Genomic DNA, 18412 nt, shown 5'->3' with positions numbered 1-18412 from the left:
ATCAAATTCTCTTGCACAATACGGATTCCATCTTTTCCCTTCGCCTTATTTCGATCCTTGTTAAGCTGATTTGGCATTAATCTTCATTCCTCCCACCTTCCAGATTCATAAGGAAACGGCGCCAAATGTCTACCGTACAGGTAAAGAAGTCAACACATACAGACAATAATAGCAGAATAGCAGAATTATATTCGCAATAGTAGATGAATGATGATTTACAATGATCCCGGACGGGATATAAATACTACTGCCGAACCTTCCCGAAGGAGTCCGTCGGCCACAATTATTCTATCCGTTACAAACTATTTACCGCCGGACAGTCGGCTACAGAAACACCGCCGGACCGTCGGCTACAGAATACAAAATACCGCCGGACCATCGGCTACAGAAACACCGTCGGACCGTCGGCTATAGAAACATCGTCGGACCGTCGGCTACAGAATACAAAATACCGCCGGAACCATCCAGTCGGCTAACAGATTTTCCCCGTGCCCATATAGAAGAATAAGGTCAAAATTTTGCCTTGGAAAAAGTTACCTTAAGGTGCCTCTGAATGTATAACAATTTGTTTAATACATAGTTTGTGATGTCCTCCTCTGAAGACAATACTTGATAATAATAAAATAATTATATATAATTATACCAATAATATATTATAATTATTTGATTTAATAATACAACAAGAATCTATTATTAATAATATTGCAATATAGATCTTAATAGATATTCAAACCTAAGTAAATAAATATTATAAAATCCCTAAGCTAAACTCATGGCTAAGCATTGTCTATCAAATCCCATTCTTTGAGATATTAACAAATCAAGAGTGGATGGCAAAGACATATGTCAGCCAACTGGTATCAGATAACCCACCAAAGCCTTGACCAAGTTGATCACAGGTGATTTGGTCAAGTCTACACAGCAGGGAAAAGAAACAACTAACATATAATGTCTACGTGGATATCCACTACGGCAACCAACTAAGAGAAGTATCATATTCTCGACTCTCGAGTAACATTCAAAGCAAAACTTTGATAAACAAGTGATTATTGTTATAAACGAAATGGGAGGACTCTTCATAAGGAATAGATGTGATGCATCGAGGCAATACATAAGGAAATTAAAATAAATCAGAGAAAGATATCCAAACTATTAGGAATTCTCGTCTCATCTCTTAGAGCTACACCATTCAAGCACTTGTCCAGTTAGCAAGTCAGGCTGCAAGGACTCAAAACAATTTTCAGATATGATACCGATTATTGTGGCCAAAATACATAATCAAACCATTCCACCACCAAACACACTATATTTAATATCCTTTTATAGTCAGAAATTTACGCAAATCAACGGGAATACAATCAGAACTACCAAGAGAGAAAGCAAATGTCACCAGCCAGTGCAGTGGATATAAGAACAGAGAGGTCATTAGTTTATTTATTCTATTTGTATTGGCCTATACCGAGTGCTTTCCTATTTGGCCAGGCCAATTACAAGTATCGAGAACCTACCCGAGATTACACCCATTTTGGTGGAAAGACTACATACTCAGTTCAGAGAAAAGAATCTTATTACTTGATACAAAGTCACCCTCTCTATTGCATAGATATATTGTTACACCAGCACAACAACACATTGCATTTTCCAAACCCATTGATAAAAATAGCCACATCAGCAAATTGTCATTACATAAGAATATAGATTGCAAGGCAGAATTGTAAAAGGTTCATTGCATTTCAGAAAGGATTTAACTATATATCTCCATTCAAAAAGTAACTCCTACAACAATTGAGATTATGAAGATACAAAGAAATAAACATTGGCTATCATACAAATACACATACACAATCATCTTACATACTTTATTTATCATACCAGAAATAGAACCAATTTACTTATTCAAAGCATTTCTGAGAAATATCACTTAAGAAACTAATCTTCACCTTTGAGATTGCAAATCGTTGTCCTTATTACCTACAGGGGGCATTATATAGTTCCCATGTACATACAAGGACAAGCATAAAATTTAAAAATAGGAATAAAATAAATAATTTCTGCATAAGAGGCAATGAGTTTCAAATGTTATTTTTTTACTCATCATTAACAATGTTAGTGCCATGCTTTATGTTAACACCATGCTTTATATATATACACTTGCTGTATTTGTATTAAAATATTATAATCACACATAAAAAGGCTTTCAAATCCATTGCAAAATCAGCAGACTATATAGCACTAACCACACAAAAGAAGTTGTTAATAAAAGTTATTAAAAGCATATTGACCTGTCATAATATTAAAACAAATTTTACCTTTGGCAAGTGCCCTCACAACTTCAAGATTGAGAGAAGTTACCTAACAATGCCATTCAATATGCAATTTTCTTTAGTAGGTTAATATTGAATCGTATCTCTCTTTTAAAGCAAAGCATAAGTGAGAAAGTAGAATGCAGCTTCAGACAGATAAAAGATGCTTACAAGTAAAATATCTAAAATCCTAAAATTTGACTTCATAATGAAAAAAGGTAAGTAGAGTGATCACAGAAATTCTCGTGGCCACAAACCCAGCTGTCACAATTGGTAACAGCAATCCACCTTTGTGTACACCAGACTTACTTGCTTGGAAATGTCCAAATGATCCTGAATTTAAAAAGAGATTAAAAATTCTGACAAAAGTTTAGATAAACGTCCTTAAGTTTCCTAATAAGAATCTTAAAACAAATATCTAATAGCTTGCACCCATTCCACAAAGTACAAATATTGAGAAAGGCAATAAATTAGTTATAGTCCAAAAGAATATAAATCAAGAGAAAATTAAAACGGAGATAATCTTGGAAGAACGTTCTAGCATAAACTATATTATGCTTAAAATTACATATTTTTTAGTAGAAAATCAACTAAGCTAAGATTGAAACATGAACTATGTGATCTCATTGCTACATTGTAATATTTAAAATAGATACCTTGCCACAAAGAAGATATTTCAACATGCATTAACAATTAATAATAATAAATTAGGTCTGACTATAAGGGTTGGTGTTTGTTGATACCATAATTCAAACCAAGGTAAGCATAACAGGGAAAATTCCACAAGTTAATTTAACAGGATTGCCTTATTAACCATTTAATTGTGCCTATGGCCTACTAGTGGAATGTAATGGCAGAATAGGTGTTTGTGTCTCAAGTTTCTACCCAGCTCTACAAAAATTCTCTACTGGAGGTAGCTCCTTAATTGTGTCAATAAAACAGACTTCACCTAAACAACTTGATAAATCCTCTATACCTATGCTCTCACACTCCACCACTAACTTAAAAGTGGTGTCAAATCTCATTCAGATAGATTGTTTCTATATCAGAAGATTTTCATAGCTATTGATGCAAGAGCACCTTACTATTGATGCAAGAGCACCTTAGGGACCATGCAATCTTGCATCATCCAAAAAGAGCTTCCTTTCATTTTATTGCATTTTAATTTGAAGTGTGTGTTCTAAATTTTGGTTGTGCTTTTGAGATCCTAAGTAGTGTACATCATTATTGTTTACTTCCCAGTCTAATAGAATGAATACATAAATTGATAATACTAGATACTTGAGTAAAATGTATCTTTATTGACACATGAATTAATAGAAAAGAAAATACTAGAGATTATCATCAAGGATAAGACTTGATCCAACTAGATCATACCATTTCCTTGACAATACACAATCTATTTAAAGAACTTAATAGTTGCCAAGAGGAATGTGCCTATTGGCCAACAAACAGTTATAATCATCCCAAGTTGATAATCAATTAATACATGATCGGGTTGTTAGAATGTGAGGTTGATGGTTGTCATTGATGCCAACATCCTTATTTCAACCTATGTTATGTCAGTAGCTATGTACCGGCAGCTTGGTGCTTGTTTGCTGTATCGGTACATTACATATTGAATCTCTTCCGTTGCCAATTGCTTGTCTCCGGTGATGTGTGTTACCATCGGCTAGGCATTAATTATTCTACCATTTAATGTCTCAGTGGTGGTTTGCATTGTTCTTGTGGATCGTGTTTTGGATCAATCCTTTGTGATGCATGTGGTTTCATTTTGGTCCCAGCGACTATTATTGTGCTCGAAATCATAACTGTTGGTACCAGTAATCGTGTAGCATGTTATTGTGCTCAAGGATCATTGCATTTCACAAGGTGTTGTGACCTATTTCAAATCTGTTTAAGCTGACAGATTTGTGGTGTGCATCCAGTATATATAGAAGACCATTACAAGAGGGATGCATATAACTCCATGAATTATAGTTTGTGTATTCACATGACCTTGGTGCTTATATGCAAGCTATATGTGATGTCAGTCTGAACTTAATTGATTGAAGAAGTGAACAGTTGTGAACTAAGAGTGCAGAGGCTTGACAACTTTATCATGCAGTAGTTCATATTTCATCTTTCATGTACCATCTATAAGCCTATTGGCAGTGAGCCATTCTATATTTTTGAGGTGTGTCCATATGGGTAGTGAAACCTACTAGCAGAAGCCTTGTTGTACAGAATCACCTTGACCGATGTCACTGTAACTTGTGTTTTTCATTTCTTCAGAATTAGCTTCTCTTTGGTTTTTCCCAATTTGGATTTTTGACATAAATCTTGGTGTTGATTATGTTGGTGTTTATTTGCTTTCATGCTTATCATTAAATTAGTGATTTACTATGATATAACTAATAGATCTTAAGTGGTGGTGGTTGTATGTAGAAGCCTTGTTGTACAGAATCACCTTGATCGATGTCACTGTAGCTTGTGTTTTTCATTTCTTCAGAATTGGATTCTCTTTGGTTTTTCCCAATTTGGATTTTTCACATAAATCTTGGTGTTGATTATGTTGGTGTTTATGTGCTTTCATGCCTATCATTACATTAATGATTTACTGTGATATAATCAATAGATCTTAAGTGGTGGTGGTTGTATGTTAAGTATTAACCGACAAATCAAAAGTTTTTATAAGTTTTTATAAGCATCGGAGTTTGAGAGATTAGCCTATTATTGCGATCCTTGTAGACTAATTATATATTGTGTATAGAGGGTCTTTTGAGGCAGTGGCTTGGCTTGGTAGGATCTTGTCTTCTCCACAATTCAGTAAGCTATAGGTTGGTCTTCGTTTGGCTTAGAATGGACTTCATTTGGCCTTAGTTTTGTGGACTTATTATTTGTGGTAAGTCAGGTATTGATTGATATGGACATTTCCTATTTTTTGAAAGTGCATTTGGTCACATGGAGAAATAATAGGTGTGACTCCTATTTCAGATGGCATATTTAAATGATGAGTATTTTGGGAGTTATTATATTGTTAGTGACCAAATTATTGTTAAGTCATTAAATGGCTTATTATAAAGTTATAATTTAACTTTATAATTTCACTTAAGTTGAGGGTTGAGTCATCATAGGAAGGGGCCATTTATTTAATTAATTCTATGCCTAAGCCAAGTATTGAATGTTATAAAGTTATGTTGTGTTGGAGAAGCTTCGTAAGTGAAGTTACATTTTGAAAACAAAAGGGCATTTGGAGATTATATATGAGCTCTTTGTGAGGGAAAAAGGCATTCGATTATTTCATTATCTTATTTGCTTGTCTTTGTGACATTCCTAAAAGTCTGATTTTCCATGCCCTTGCTGAGGTATAAGGGTCTGATTTCTGAATGGTGTCTTTGCAAGTTTGCTGCTAAAGTATAGCAAAATTGCCATTATTTCTCTATTGTATCTATTGTCACTGAGAAGAGAATTTATTTGCATCTTCCATTTCTATTCAACTATGGCTAGGAAGATATTGTGGTGCTAAAGAAATTCAGCGATTTGGGTTACTGATTTGAATGCCCTTTATATTTGGTTCTGCTAGGCATTCTGACTTTCTACAAATTGGCGGACAATATTATTAATTCAAGTCATGGTTCAGTCTTCAAATCTGGGCGCACATCTGCTGCTATTCTGGACTCTTTTCCTAGGCAACAACTTCTAGTATCTCAGTCCGAGTGAGAGTGAGAATAATCTGCTAGCAGCATGGGGTATTATGCAAGGGTTTTTAACTCAATATCTGGAAGTTAAAATTCAGTCCAGGTGTATGTATGTCTTTGCTGCAAGTCGGCCATTTGGATTGAGATTAACAGGTTCCTTTCATTTTGGGAATTCATGTTTATCAGTATTGTAATTGGTCATTAATATGTTGTGATGTAATTGCATGTCAAGTACTTGATGAATTGTTTGTATCCATGTTGTATGCCAAATGTTTGCATTAATGTCTATGAGTTGTAGTTATCCATTTCTCATGTGTTGATCTTATGTTTGCATTTGAAGCCCAAAATAAATTGCATCTGCATTATAGATATTTGTATTCACATTCTTGCAATCATTCCAAAGCTTATTTGCTATCATTTTTAGCAAGAACAATCAGATTGAAATCTGGAGCAGCAACCACAAAAAATTAATGAAAATTGTTTGATAATATTCCTTGAGGTTCAATTCTGCAAAGTACAAGTAGTTTTGGCATGGGATAGCAGTTGAGTTAGAACCTAATCAGGGTTATTACAGTGGTATCAAAGTGATTTCTTGCCATCCTATCGGGTAGGAAATTTAATATAATTTCAGATTTGTTGTTGTTTTGGGAGTGACCAACACTAGCTTTTTTCAGCTGTGGACAAATATAGGAGGCCTAGTAGTTTTGGGAGTTGGCGGAGTGGTGAGGATGATAGCAAAAAACAAATGCCTTGAGAGAGAGTATAGGAAGACTTGGTCTTCATCATCAGATCCTGAGACGGTTGATAGGGCAGCAAGGTATATGATTTCCGCCTTTAGAAGGTCAGCATTGAGGTTGCGGGGAAGGAAGCTTGAGTTTTCCCCGATAGGTGTCCATGATGCAAATGTACCTATGATTAGTACGACACCTACTAGTCCTATCTATAGTCTTCATGATGGACTTATTTCATAGGGATGTGGTTGTGTCAGTGGCAATGGAGGATAGTGGCACTGAGCTTTAGCAGGTTGAGGCTCCCAGAGTTGTTGTTGCAATTAGTGCAGAGACAATTGATGCAATTATTACCACTAATATTACAAGCTCTCTCAAGGAGGGGATTATAATTAGAGACTTGTATGTGAGTTTTCATAGTGCTTCTCCAATACAGGAGGCAATTGCTTCCTCAGGTGGGACCATGTAATGTCCCCATTTTAGCAATTGACTAAGTGTGTGTGCGTTAGCCTTGTTCTACATTGTCCCTAGGGCTAACGAAGGGTTTAATGGGATCCTGGAGTGTTTTGGCCTAGTCATTTCTAGTTTGGGCCAAAACGAAGTTGATTTAATCAGTTTCAAGCATACTTACTATTTTTAGTAAGTCAGTAGGACACAGTGCAAGTCAATTTTGGTGAATGGATTTGATACTCCTCGGTGAGAGCTTTTCGATGAGCTATCACTCGCATTATTCGGAGTCCGATTGCTAATACATTTTAATGCCTGAAGTTTTATTAAAGTAACGTCTAATTTAATTGTAAAATATTAAAGTGTTACTTTAATATTTATTTTATGGGGATGTGTATCCAAGGGAGACATAAGGGGTATTTTAATATATGTTTTATATATTACACATCTTTTATCCCACATTGCCCATATGAGTTGAGCGGACTCTTGGAAATAGAATAAAAGGAAGCATTTGTGGCTTCATTAGACAGGTTGAATATGAGAAGAAATTGGTGTATGAGTTGCAGCTCCATTCTTGGCATTTGAGGACGTCTATCCTCTCTTGTAACATTCTAGACGTCATTCCCTTGGGGTTTGGCCTTTGGAATTCTTTGTTATCGGCTTCATTATCAGGCAATTTAGTTGCATTTCCAGCTACAGGCAGATTTGGTATTTTGCTCATATCTTCTTCACTACTTTTTCGATGCTTATGCCGCTTTGAGGGAATGATATTACGAAGGTAGTGGACTGATTGAAGGACAAAGCACTGTAGCAGCAAGTTCAAAAGCATGGGCTGGAGTATTATGTCAATAATGCTGAAGTAATTAGTGAGTTGATAAATCTGCCATGTATTTGGTTTTATGAATTCTGAAAATAACATTTTATTAGCAGCAGTTCATTTCCACTTTCCATATTATTGTAGTTTCTTTCTTGTTTATTTTGTATGATACCAATTCCATGCACAAAACACAACAAACAAATAAATGTTTGATTTCCAGAGTTATAAGGGGTTTAAAACATTAAACGGAGAAATAAGAGGTTGAATGCAAACTGTTTGACATAATTCCTTTCAGCAATTTGGTTTAGTTTTTTGGGACATTCAAGAGTGCCCATTACAGACCAATGCATGTATGGAGTCACCCAATTGTGATGTTGGTGATTTGGGTGTTACAACGGAATCAGTAGATGTGGACTCATGCTCTAGCATTACTCCTTTAGAGCTTGACGTTGAGTCATGTAGATTGAGTTAGGTGTTAGTTATTGAAGATTTATTAGAAGATGTGGTTGCAGATAGTATGGACACATCTGATGATCTATTTGAGGATGTTATGAGCTGCATTGGGTATGATATATCTTGCCAAATATTAGTTGATGACTCCTAGGAGGTTTTGGATGGGTCCTAGGATCAATGTTTACAGGATCCTGCTATTGAGGTGGAAGCTAAGACATGCGAGGAGAATAATACTGCGAGAGCTTCCATTTCTTTGGAGGAGTTGGTTGAGGTACCGAGTAGTTGTACCTTGGATGCAGAGGAGTGTGAGGATGATAACACACATACCATATGCGGTCTTGTGGTGAAACGTTCTAATTTAGCTTGCTATCACAATCACTTAGTGAGACAGAGAGCTTGCATAGGAGGCAGGGGTTGCAGAGGCATCATGTCACCAGTTAGTTAAAGGTGAGTGGTAGTGACATTTATTCAGCTCTAGAGCATTATGATGTTATCCATTAGATGCTAGCTACATCTGGTAGGGGTGCTCTTATGTTAGATGAGCACACTGATAGTAGTCTTTCCCTAACTAGGGTTCATGCACTTTGAGAGGCTGTCAGGATCTTGACGTAAAGTTACTAGTAGTTGCTGATAGGGATTACCTTCTAAAGTGGGGTATCACCTGTTATGAGACATTGTTAGGGAAAGAGGACGTGGCTAAGCTCACCCAGGAGCTTGAAGTGACTATGGACTCTCTTTAGTGTGCTCGGTTGTTCAGGAGTCATAGTCACAATTGGATCAGGTTTTCATGGAGTTAGAGTGGGTACTGTCGACACCAACCCCAGAACCTGTTCAGTTGCATATTGTGGTTGGTGGTGAGTTTGCTTCCATGGTTGGGGATTAGGGGTGTGAAGATGTGGCAGTCACATCCGCTCAGGATATGGATGCAGTAGGTATAGAAGAGATGAGAGCCTCAGTTGAGAACAGCAGTGTGATTCCTGTTGTGCCACATTTTCAGAGGGATCAGCTGTGGGTAGCGGGGAAGCAGGTTTATGCATCCACATATAATTTCTACTACACAAAGTCTTTTATGGAGTATCTTTTGGAGACTTTGAATGTGTAGTACTATTCATACAGTGTCTGAGGGTATTCTCATCTGAGGCTGTCGTGCCATTCGAAGGTTGGTGGGAAAGATTGTAGAGAATTTGTCTACTATGCTTCTCCAGAGGGATTTAGAGGTTGGGTTTGCTGAGAGGATTGCCCATGATTGTAATGGGCACCTTGGAAATGCCGAATAACTAAACCAACTACTTATAAAGATTTTAATGCTTTTGCATAGACTTTGAAACCACATAACATGGAAAAGAAAGAAGGTATGCAAACTAAAGATTGAACTACTCCTGAAATTATATTAGTTTTCAAACTAATAAAATTAAATACATAGCAAACTCACTAATTACTCCAGTATCATAAAATCAAATACATAACAAACTCTTCAACTCACTAATTACACCCAATCTTCCTGTAGCTGGAAATGCGCCCAAGCTGTCTGTTAATGAAGTTGATAGCAATGAATTCCAAAGGCCAAACCCCAAGGGAATGACGTCTAGAATGTCACAAGAGAGGATAAACGTCCTCTAATGCCAAGAACAGATCTGTAATTTACACATCCATGTTCTTCTCATATTCCACCATGGCTACCAATAGCTACAAGCTCTCTTTTATTCCTACTTCATAGGGTTGACCACTTTACACAAGCAATGTGGGATAAATAAAATAAAATAAAAGACTAACTATCACACAACTAGACAACTGCTAAAGTGGGAACATTACAATCCACCCGCCTTGAAATTGCTTGTCCTCAAGCAATCTCAGTCATGTTTTTTGTAGCGCCTACTCACTCTCCCAAGTAGCATCTTCCTCTGGCAGGTGTCTCCATTTGACTAAATATTCTTTAATCACCCTATTTCACAGAGTCCTTTCCCTGGTATCCAGAATAGCCTCAGGAATCAATACAAGCTTCCCCTCCTCATCTAATGGTGGCAAATCTGTAGAAGGCACAACTCTTTGACCAATGGCTTTCTTAAGCCTCAACACATGAAACACATTTTGCACCCGACTGCCCTCTAGAAGCTCAATCTTGTAGGCAACCTTGCCCACCATGCGAATCACTCTGTAAGGACCATAAAACCTAGGCTTCAACTTCTTTGCTCCGTTCTTCTTGAGTGATGACTATCCGTATGGTTGTAGCCTCAAGTAAACCATATCCCCAACCTCTAAGCTGTGCTCTATCTGGTGTTGTTCAGCATACAACTTTTGCTAATTTTGGGCTTGCTGTATATTCTCCTTGAGCACCCTCAAAATATCCTAACTATCCTGCAAGAAATTTTTTGCTTTGGGCACTCTACTATCTCCCGAAACCAGATCCATGAAACTAGGTACTTCATAACCATACAATGCCATGAATGGAGTCATCTTGATGGACATATGATAAGTGGTGTTATAACAGTACTCTCCTATATGTAGGCATTTGACCCAAGCCCTCTATTGTGCAATCACATAGTTCCTCAAATATCCTTCCACCCATTTATTCACAATCTCTATCTACCCATCTGTTTATGGATGATAACTAGTGCTAGGTATAAGATCTGTACCACACAACCCAAACAACTACTACCAAAAAGTACTCATAAATTTACTATCCTGATCACTGACAATGAAACTAGGTAGCCCATGTAACCTGAATATCTCTCTGAAGAAAGAAATCGGCCACCTATGTTGCTATGTAGGTGGATGGAATTGCAAAGAAGTGAGCAAACTTCGTCAACCGGTCAACTATCACATAGATGCAATCTCTCCCTTGTACTCGTGGTAGCCCAATGATGAAGTCCATAGAAATACTTTTCCATTTCCTATCTGGAATAGGTAAAGGCTGTAACAACCCTGTAGGATATGTGTGCTCTCCCTTATTCTGCTGACAAACTGTACACTCCCTGACATGCATCTAAACATCATCCTTGAGCCCTATCCATGTGAACCGCTCACAAATCTGTCTGTAGATCTTAAAGACCCTTGGATGTCCAACTATAGGTTCATCGTGAAATGCCTTCAGTATTACCTTCCTAAACTGTGATGAAGGAATCAAATATATCCTACCTTGGAACTTGATCAATCTGTCCATCACCACATAACGATCATCATGTATGGTGCCTGCAACCACTCCAAAAGCCCAAGTGTCCCTCGCATACTCTGTCATAATCTTATTTTTCCAATCTCCTATAATCTCAGCTAGAGCATAAATTTGAGGTCTCCTGGATAAAGCATCTACCACCACATTTGTCTTCCCTTTGACAAACTCAATGTCAAAGTCATAGCCTTGCAACTTCGTAATCCACTTCTATTGTTTATCATTCAAATCACATTGGCTCATGAAGTATTTGATGATGTTGTGATCAGTCTTGATAACAAACTTCCCCCCAACTAGGTAGGGCCATAATTTGGCCAATGCATGCATAATAGCCAACATCTCCCAATCATAGATGGAATAGCTCCTCTCCACTCCACAGAGCTTCCTGCTCTCAAAAACAATGAGATGCTTCTCCTGCATTAAGACTGCCCCAACCCCATCTCTTGACACATCACAATGAAGCTCAAAGGGCTTCATGAAGTTTGGTAGAGCTAGTACTAGACATGATGACATCACCTTCTTGAAATGATCGAAGCTTCTCTAAGCTACCCCTGTCCATGCAAAGTCCCCTTTCCTAGTAAGGTCTGTCAAGGGTGCAACGATCTGTGAAAAACCCTTAACAAATCTCCTATAAAACCCGCAGAGACCAAAGAATTCCTTAAGCTGTATAAGGTTCATAGGAGTAGGTCAATCAACAATAGCTCTAATCTTTTCAGGATCTACCCGAACTCCATCTACACTAATGATATGCCCAAGATATAGTAGCTCACTCAACCCAAACTCACACTTAGATTCTTTGGCATATAGTGACTCTTTCTCTAAAATGGACAACAGATTCTTTGGCATATAGTGACTCTTTCTCTAAAATGGACAACACCATCTAAAGATGTTGTAAATGCTCATCCCAAGTCTTACTGAAGACTAAAATGTCATCAAAGAAAATTAGGACAAATCTCTTAAGCTACCCCCTGAATACCTGATTCATGCAACTCTGGAACATAGCAGGGGCATTGGTTAGCCCAAATGGCATAACAAAAAAACTCGAAGTGGCTATAGTGACACCAAAAAGTTTTTTTCTCAATGTTCTCCCTCATCCTAATCTGATGATACCCTGACAGTAAATCAATCTTCATAAATAAGCATGCACCATGCAATTCATCAATCAGCTCATCTATCCATGGGATGGGATATCTATTCTTAATGGTCTTCTTGTTTAATGCCCTATAATCGATGCACATGTGCATCGTTCCATCCTTCTTTACCAACACTACTACTAAAGCAAAGGGGCTCTTACTAGGCCTACTATGTCCCATCTCCAACAACTCCTTAGTTGCCTTCTCTATCTCATCCTTGTGTTTCTTAGGATGACGATAGGGAGTAATCATAACTGGTTTGGCTCCCTTCTTGAGCTCAATAACATGCTCTATCCCCCTGTCAAGAGGAACCCCATGCGGAATCTCACCAAATACCTTAGTGTGCCTGTCAAGTATCTCCTGGATATCTGGTGGATGACTCTTCACCTATGGCTCCTTGTGACGCTGACATAGTGAAACATTCTGCTGCCCACTCTATCTCATTATGCCGAAAAAATCTCTACATTCTCCTTAGGGAGACTACTCTGCAACTCCCATCTGAAAGTCCTCTAAGTACAACAGTTCCTCCCTCATGCTGAAACCTCATCTCCAATTTTGCTAGGTTGAGTGTGAACTCGACTAGCAAGGCCATCCATGTCATGCTGAAGATGACATCATAGTCTCCCATGTCTGCTACATAGAACTCATCCTCCAACTCATAGCCATCTCCAAACCTAATGTGAAGATTAGATATCTTCTGAGTGCATAATAATTTGTCACCATTAGCTACCATGACTCTAAACCCAGCATGCTCCTGGGTCTATAAACCTCTCTTGGCTACCAATCATGCATCTATGAAATTATGGGTAGCCCCAGAGTCAATGAGTGAGATCACTTTCTGCTCCTGGATAGTACCCCTAACCTTAAACGTGACTACCTGTTGAGCCCCCGTTAATCGTGCCAATGACTTCTCATCCTAATGAATGTTGCTCTCCTCTATAGTGCTATCCTCGTCTAAATCAGAGTGTCGATCCTCCCTCTCTGACTGTGACTCCTCTGTTGAGAAATACTCCATTTGATTTGCCTTAGCCTTGAGAGGACACTTATGAGATAAATCCCAAGGGTCTCTGCAATGAAAACATATCTTCTTTTTCAATTCATTCAGGGTGTCATTATCCAACTTATCCCTTTTTGGTTGAGCATCCTTGTGAAACGATTTTTTGTCCTTCTCCTTGTCCTTTTTCATATATGAATCCCTATGCTGAAATCTGCTCCTAAAAGAAGGTGCTAAGTCACGAGCCTTTTTAGTGGCCTCCTGTAACATAGCTGGGTCATGCCCCTTTACCCAACCTCGCAAGGGATCTGAGAGTCTATCCATAAACAACAGTACTAACCTCCTTTCTGAAATATCTGTGACCAACATAGCTAACCTCTGAAATTCACTGATATATGTCTCAACTAATCCCCATTGCATGAGTTGTGCCAACTCCTTAAATTGTAACTCGGGATCCCTGGTATCAAATCTCTCTATGAGCTTCTTAGTGAACTCCTCGTAAGATGTGATCTAATTATGCCCCAAGGTTACCATGCCATGGTGCCACCACTCATGTGTCGGTCTATCCAAGTGAATAGCCACATACTTTATAGCCTCCTCCTTAGGCATAGGATTCAGCTACAAATATGTATCTACCTTTTGCACCCAAGCTCGTGCGGTCATCTTCCCTGAAGCATCATAATAAGGTAAAGAAAGTTTCCCAACTTTCTTTTTCAGCTCAAAGTTTTGATTTCTCCCTCTTGATCTAGGCATGTGTCTCATCCTCAATTCCATATAATCTCTAAGGGAAATATCTGCCTAAAACTTTAGTCCACTAGCCTCTCAGTCCCTCCTGAACTGATCCTATAACTCGGTAATCTGTGGTTCATTAACTGGTTGAACTAGATCTCTAGGTGGGAAGGTGGGTAGAAGAGGTCTCGAGCTTGTTGTTCGAGCTGGGCGTGCAACATGTCTAAAGTTATCAGCCTCATTCCCATTGTTGCCATGTCCATTATTACCATTAATGTTATTCTCAAGACCACTGTTGTTGCCTCGACCTCCATTATTATCATTGCCCCTATTGTTATCATTTCCATTGTTGGCATCACCTAGATTAATATTGACACCCATGTGTCTAGCCATAAGCTACAACATCATATCCATTCACCTATTCTGCTCCTGTTGCATATGCTGCCCCTCTTCTAACGTACTAACTATCTGAGCATTACCTCCCCCTGATCTGGACTGGTATTCCTGCCTCCACCTAATCCTGTATTCCTATCATCTCGGTCACCCACACTGCTCTCTTGTTCAAATAATATCTCCTCTATTTCTGTATGATTGGATTTTATGTCCCTCTACACGGATGAACTAGATTGTTCGCTTTGCAAGTCTAAACTCCTACTTTGTCTTGCTCTGGTATTGCGAAAATTATAAAGCCCTTGTCGCATGCTCAAACATAAATGCTTAGCCCTTTTAATTTCTACTTTTAGAGTTTTGACATTTTGTCAAACACTTTTCCCTCTATCCAACTATCCCAAATTCCCTATAAGACCTCCATAGGATAGCAGGACTTATAGCTTTGATACCATAGTAATGGGTACCTTGGAAATGCCCAATAACTGAACCAACTGCTGATAAAGATTTTAATGCTTTTGCATAGACTTTGAAACCACATAACATGAATGAGAAGGAATGTATGAATATGAAACCTAGCTATGATACCACTATAATGGGCACCCTGGAAATGCCCAAAAATTGAACCAACTGCTGATAAAGATTTTAATACTTTTGCATAGATTTTGAAACAACATAACATGAACAAGGAAAAATTTATGCAAACTGAAGATTGAACTACTGCTAAAATAATATTAGTTTTCAAACTAATTAAATTAAATACATAGCAAACTCACTAATTACTCCAGTATCATAAAATCAAATACATAACAAACTCTTCAACTCACTAATTACACCCAATCTGCCTACAGCTGGAAATGCACCCAAGCTGCCTATTAATGAAGTTGATAGCAATGAATTCCAAAAGCCAAACCCCAAGGGAATGATGTCTAGAATGTCACAAGAGAGGATAGACGTCCTCTAATGCCAAGAACAGATCTGTAACTCACACGTCCATATTCTTCTCATATTCCACTATGTCTAAAAATAGCTACAAGCTCTCCTTTTATTCCTACTTCATAGAGTTGACCACTTTACACAAGCAATGTGGAATAAATAAAATAAAATAAAATAAAAGACTAACTATCACACAACTAGACAACTGCTAAAGTGGGGACATTACATGATACCTTCTTGTTCATGTTATGTGGTTTCTCTCAATTGGTTTAGTTTTTGGACATTTCCAGGGTGCCCATTATAGTGGAGATTTGTAACTCACACATCCATGTTCTTCTCATATTCAACCTTGCCTAACAATAGCCACAAGCTCTTCTTTTATTCCCACTTCATAGGGTCAACCACTTTTTAAAAGCAATGTGGGATAAATAAAATAAAATATAATAAAATAAAAGGCTAACGATCACACAAATGGACAACTGCTAAAGCAGGGACATTACAAGGATCCTACCGGATCGGTAGTTTAGAGTCAAAGATTGGAGCCATCTTTTGATTCCCAGTTTCATATTGATGAGCCCTTGACAGAGATTGGGAGTTTTTATCAGCATTACACTATAAGGAGTGCTCATCACTTTTCATTTGACCCACAAGTAGAGCATTTGAGTGCACGTCGGTGTGGGTTGGCTCGAATTTCATACCATCCATTATCGGATGAGTTAGCTCCATCTTCTGCAGATGGGATTGACAACTGCAAGTTAGACCACTTGTAGTATCTGTTGTCGGTAAAGTTTTAACATAGCCGACAGGTAGATTAGCATGTTGTCGGTAAAGTTATAAAATAGCCGATGAGTAGATTAGCATCCGAAAGAGCACGATGGTTGAGTCACCCCTTCGGAATGGTATACATACACCATCTGGAACAGACTTTGGATCATTGTTGTAATCATCATTGGAAGCACTATGTAATCTCTTCTGCATGTATGCGAATAATAAAAGGAGTACTTCTGTGCTACATGTTCTTGTTTATTGTCTGTATGCATTAAACTATTTACCCCATATGGTAAACATTTGGCGTCGTTGCCCAATGGACCTGGAACGAAGGCAGAGGAATGAAGACTAATGCCGAATCAGCTTAGTAAGAATAGGAATAAGATATAGGAAAAAAATGAAATATGCAACACACAAGAAATTTTAATTTTGGCACAATAGGCCAAGCACAGACGAAGGTCTCAGCAGATTGCCGACGGACACCAAAGCACCGAGGAATTGTTGGAAGAGACTCAACAGTGGTTGAATTTGGTGGAAGAAACAAGAGAGGAATTTCTTAACCTGTATACGCCGAGGGAAGAGAATCTGGATGGAAGGGAATTAACTCGCACGGCTCGAAGTGCTGAGGGAGCACAAGCGTGGAGTGAACTCTTCATCCGCGATACACTTCCAGAACAGACAACTTCACTTGAGGAAAACCCTTTTTCACCAAGTAACGCGGCTGTTGGAAATAAGACAATTGTTTGAAATAGCGCGGATGTGCAGAATAGCATGGGAGTGCAAAACAACGCAGGCACACAACAAGTACCTCCAACTCGAATAGTAATGGCTGGACCAAAGGAAAAATTGCCAAAGTTTGATGGTGATGGAATGGCCGATCCAATCAGACATTGTAAGACATGTGAAACAATTTGGATGGTGAATGGCATAACCGACACAGATGCCCTAAGGGGTGTAGCAATTGATTGGTTTGCCGACACCGATTCCCAAAAATTAACTTCTTGGGCAATAGTTAAAAAGGAGTTTATCATCAAATTTCAACTGCTGCGAGACGACAATGAGATCGTAGCAGAAATATACACCACAGAGCAAGGAAAAAATGAAACAATCTATGTATATGCCAGAAAACTAAAAGAATTAATAAATAAAATGGAAAGTAAGCCAATAGATGGGTTGAAAAAGATATGGTTCATTGAAGGACTACGCCAGGAGTTAAGGAAGAAAATGAAGATTATGCCGCCATCATCATACACCAAAGCATACAATCAGGCGATGGACTTAGAGAGTGCATAGAAAATGAAAAAGAAGAAGAAAAGTAGCTCATCTGACTCAGATGACTCGTCTTCAGAAAGAGATAGCAGTGGTGACGAAAAGGAGAATAAGAAGGTCCTAGCTCTCCAGAAGGATATGATCAGAATGATGAAGAAATTTAAGAATATGTAGAAAGAGACAAAGGGAAACAAGCTATGGTGCACAGAATGATGGACAGAAGGTCACACGAAAAGATCATGTCCGAAAAACCAATTCTGTGATATCTATCAGATTATGGGACATTCCACAAAAGAATGCGCCTTCAATATGAAAATAAGAGGGCATCAACAAATGCTCCTAACACAGGAGGCTTTCGCGTCAGGAGGGAGCGAAAACACCAGCAATGATGGTGTCACTTCGGGTGGGTACAAAAATAATAGAAGAGGGCAAAACAACAATACCAACAATAATAATAGGGGCCGCAGCCGAATTCAGTACAATGCGAACAGCCGCCGATAGTTCAATGCTGAGCATACAATTTGTGGGGCCACTTTGCACGGAACTGTACATCAAAAAATGCACCAAAGTTGTTATGCAAATGGTGTAGTCCTGGAGATCAT

General features: G+C 38.3%; 1 protein-coding gene across 2 annotated transcripts in view; it reads right to left on the bottom strand.

The window, feature by feature from the left end:
• Nucleotides 1-18412, bottom strand: part of LOC149567099 (Amino acid kinase family protein) — a 250699-nt gene that overhangs the window by 154061 nt on the left and 78226 nt on the right. For both annotated transcript variants that reach the window (XM_089820312.1, XM_089820313.1), the window contains exons 3-4: nucleotides 2539-2636; nucleotides 2310-2352 (exon numbers count right to left, since the gene is read on the bottom strand). In XM_089820312.1, the coding sequence (XP_089676438.1) occupies nucleotides 2310-2352; nucleotides 2539-2636 (141 nt within the window). The remainder of the gene's footprint in view (nucleotides 1-2309; nucleotides 2353-2538; nucleotides 2637-18412) is intronic.

This window comes from Cupressus sempervirens, chromosome 3 (assembly GCF_028749045.1).
Source record: "Cupressus sempervirens isolate cs-2001-9-10 chromosome 3, ASM2874904v1, whole genome shotgun sequence".
NCBI lineage: Eukaryota > Viridiplantae > Streptophyta > Pinopsida > Cupressales > Cupressaceae > Cupressus > Cupressus sempervirens.
Note: the sequence above shows the minus strand (reverse complement) of the source record. Positions and strands in the feature narration are given on the sequence as shown.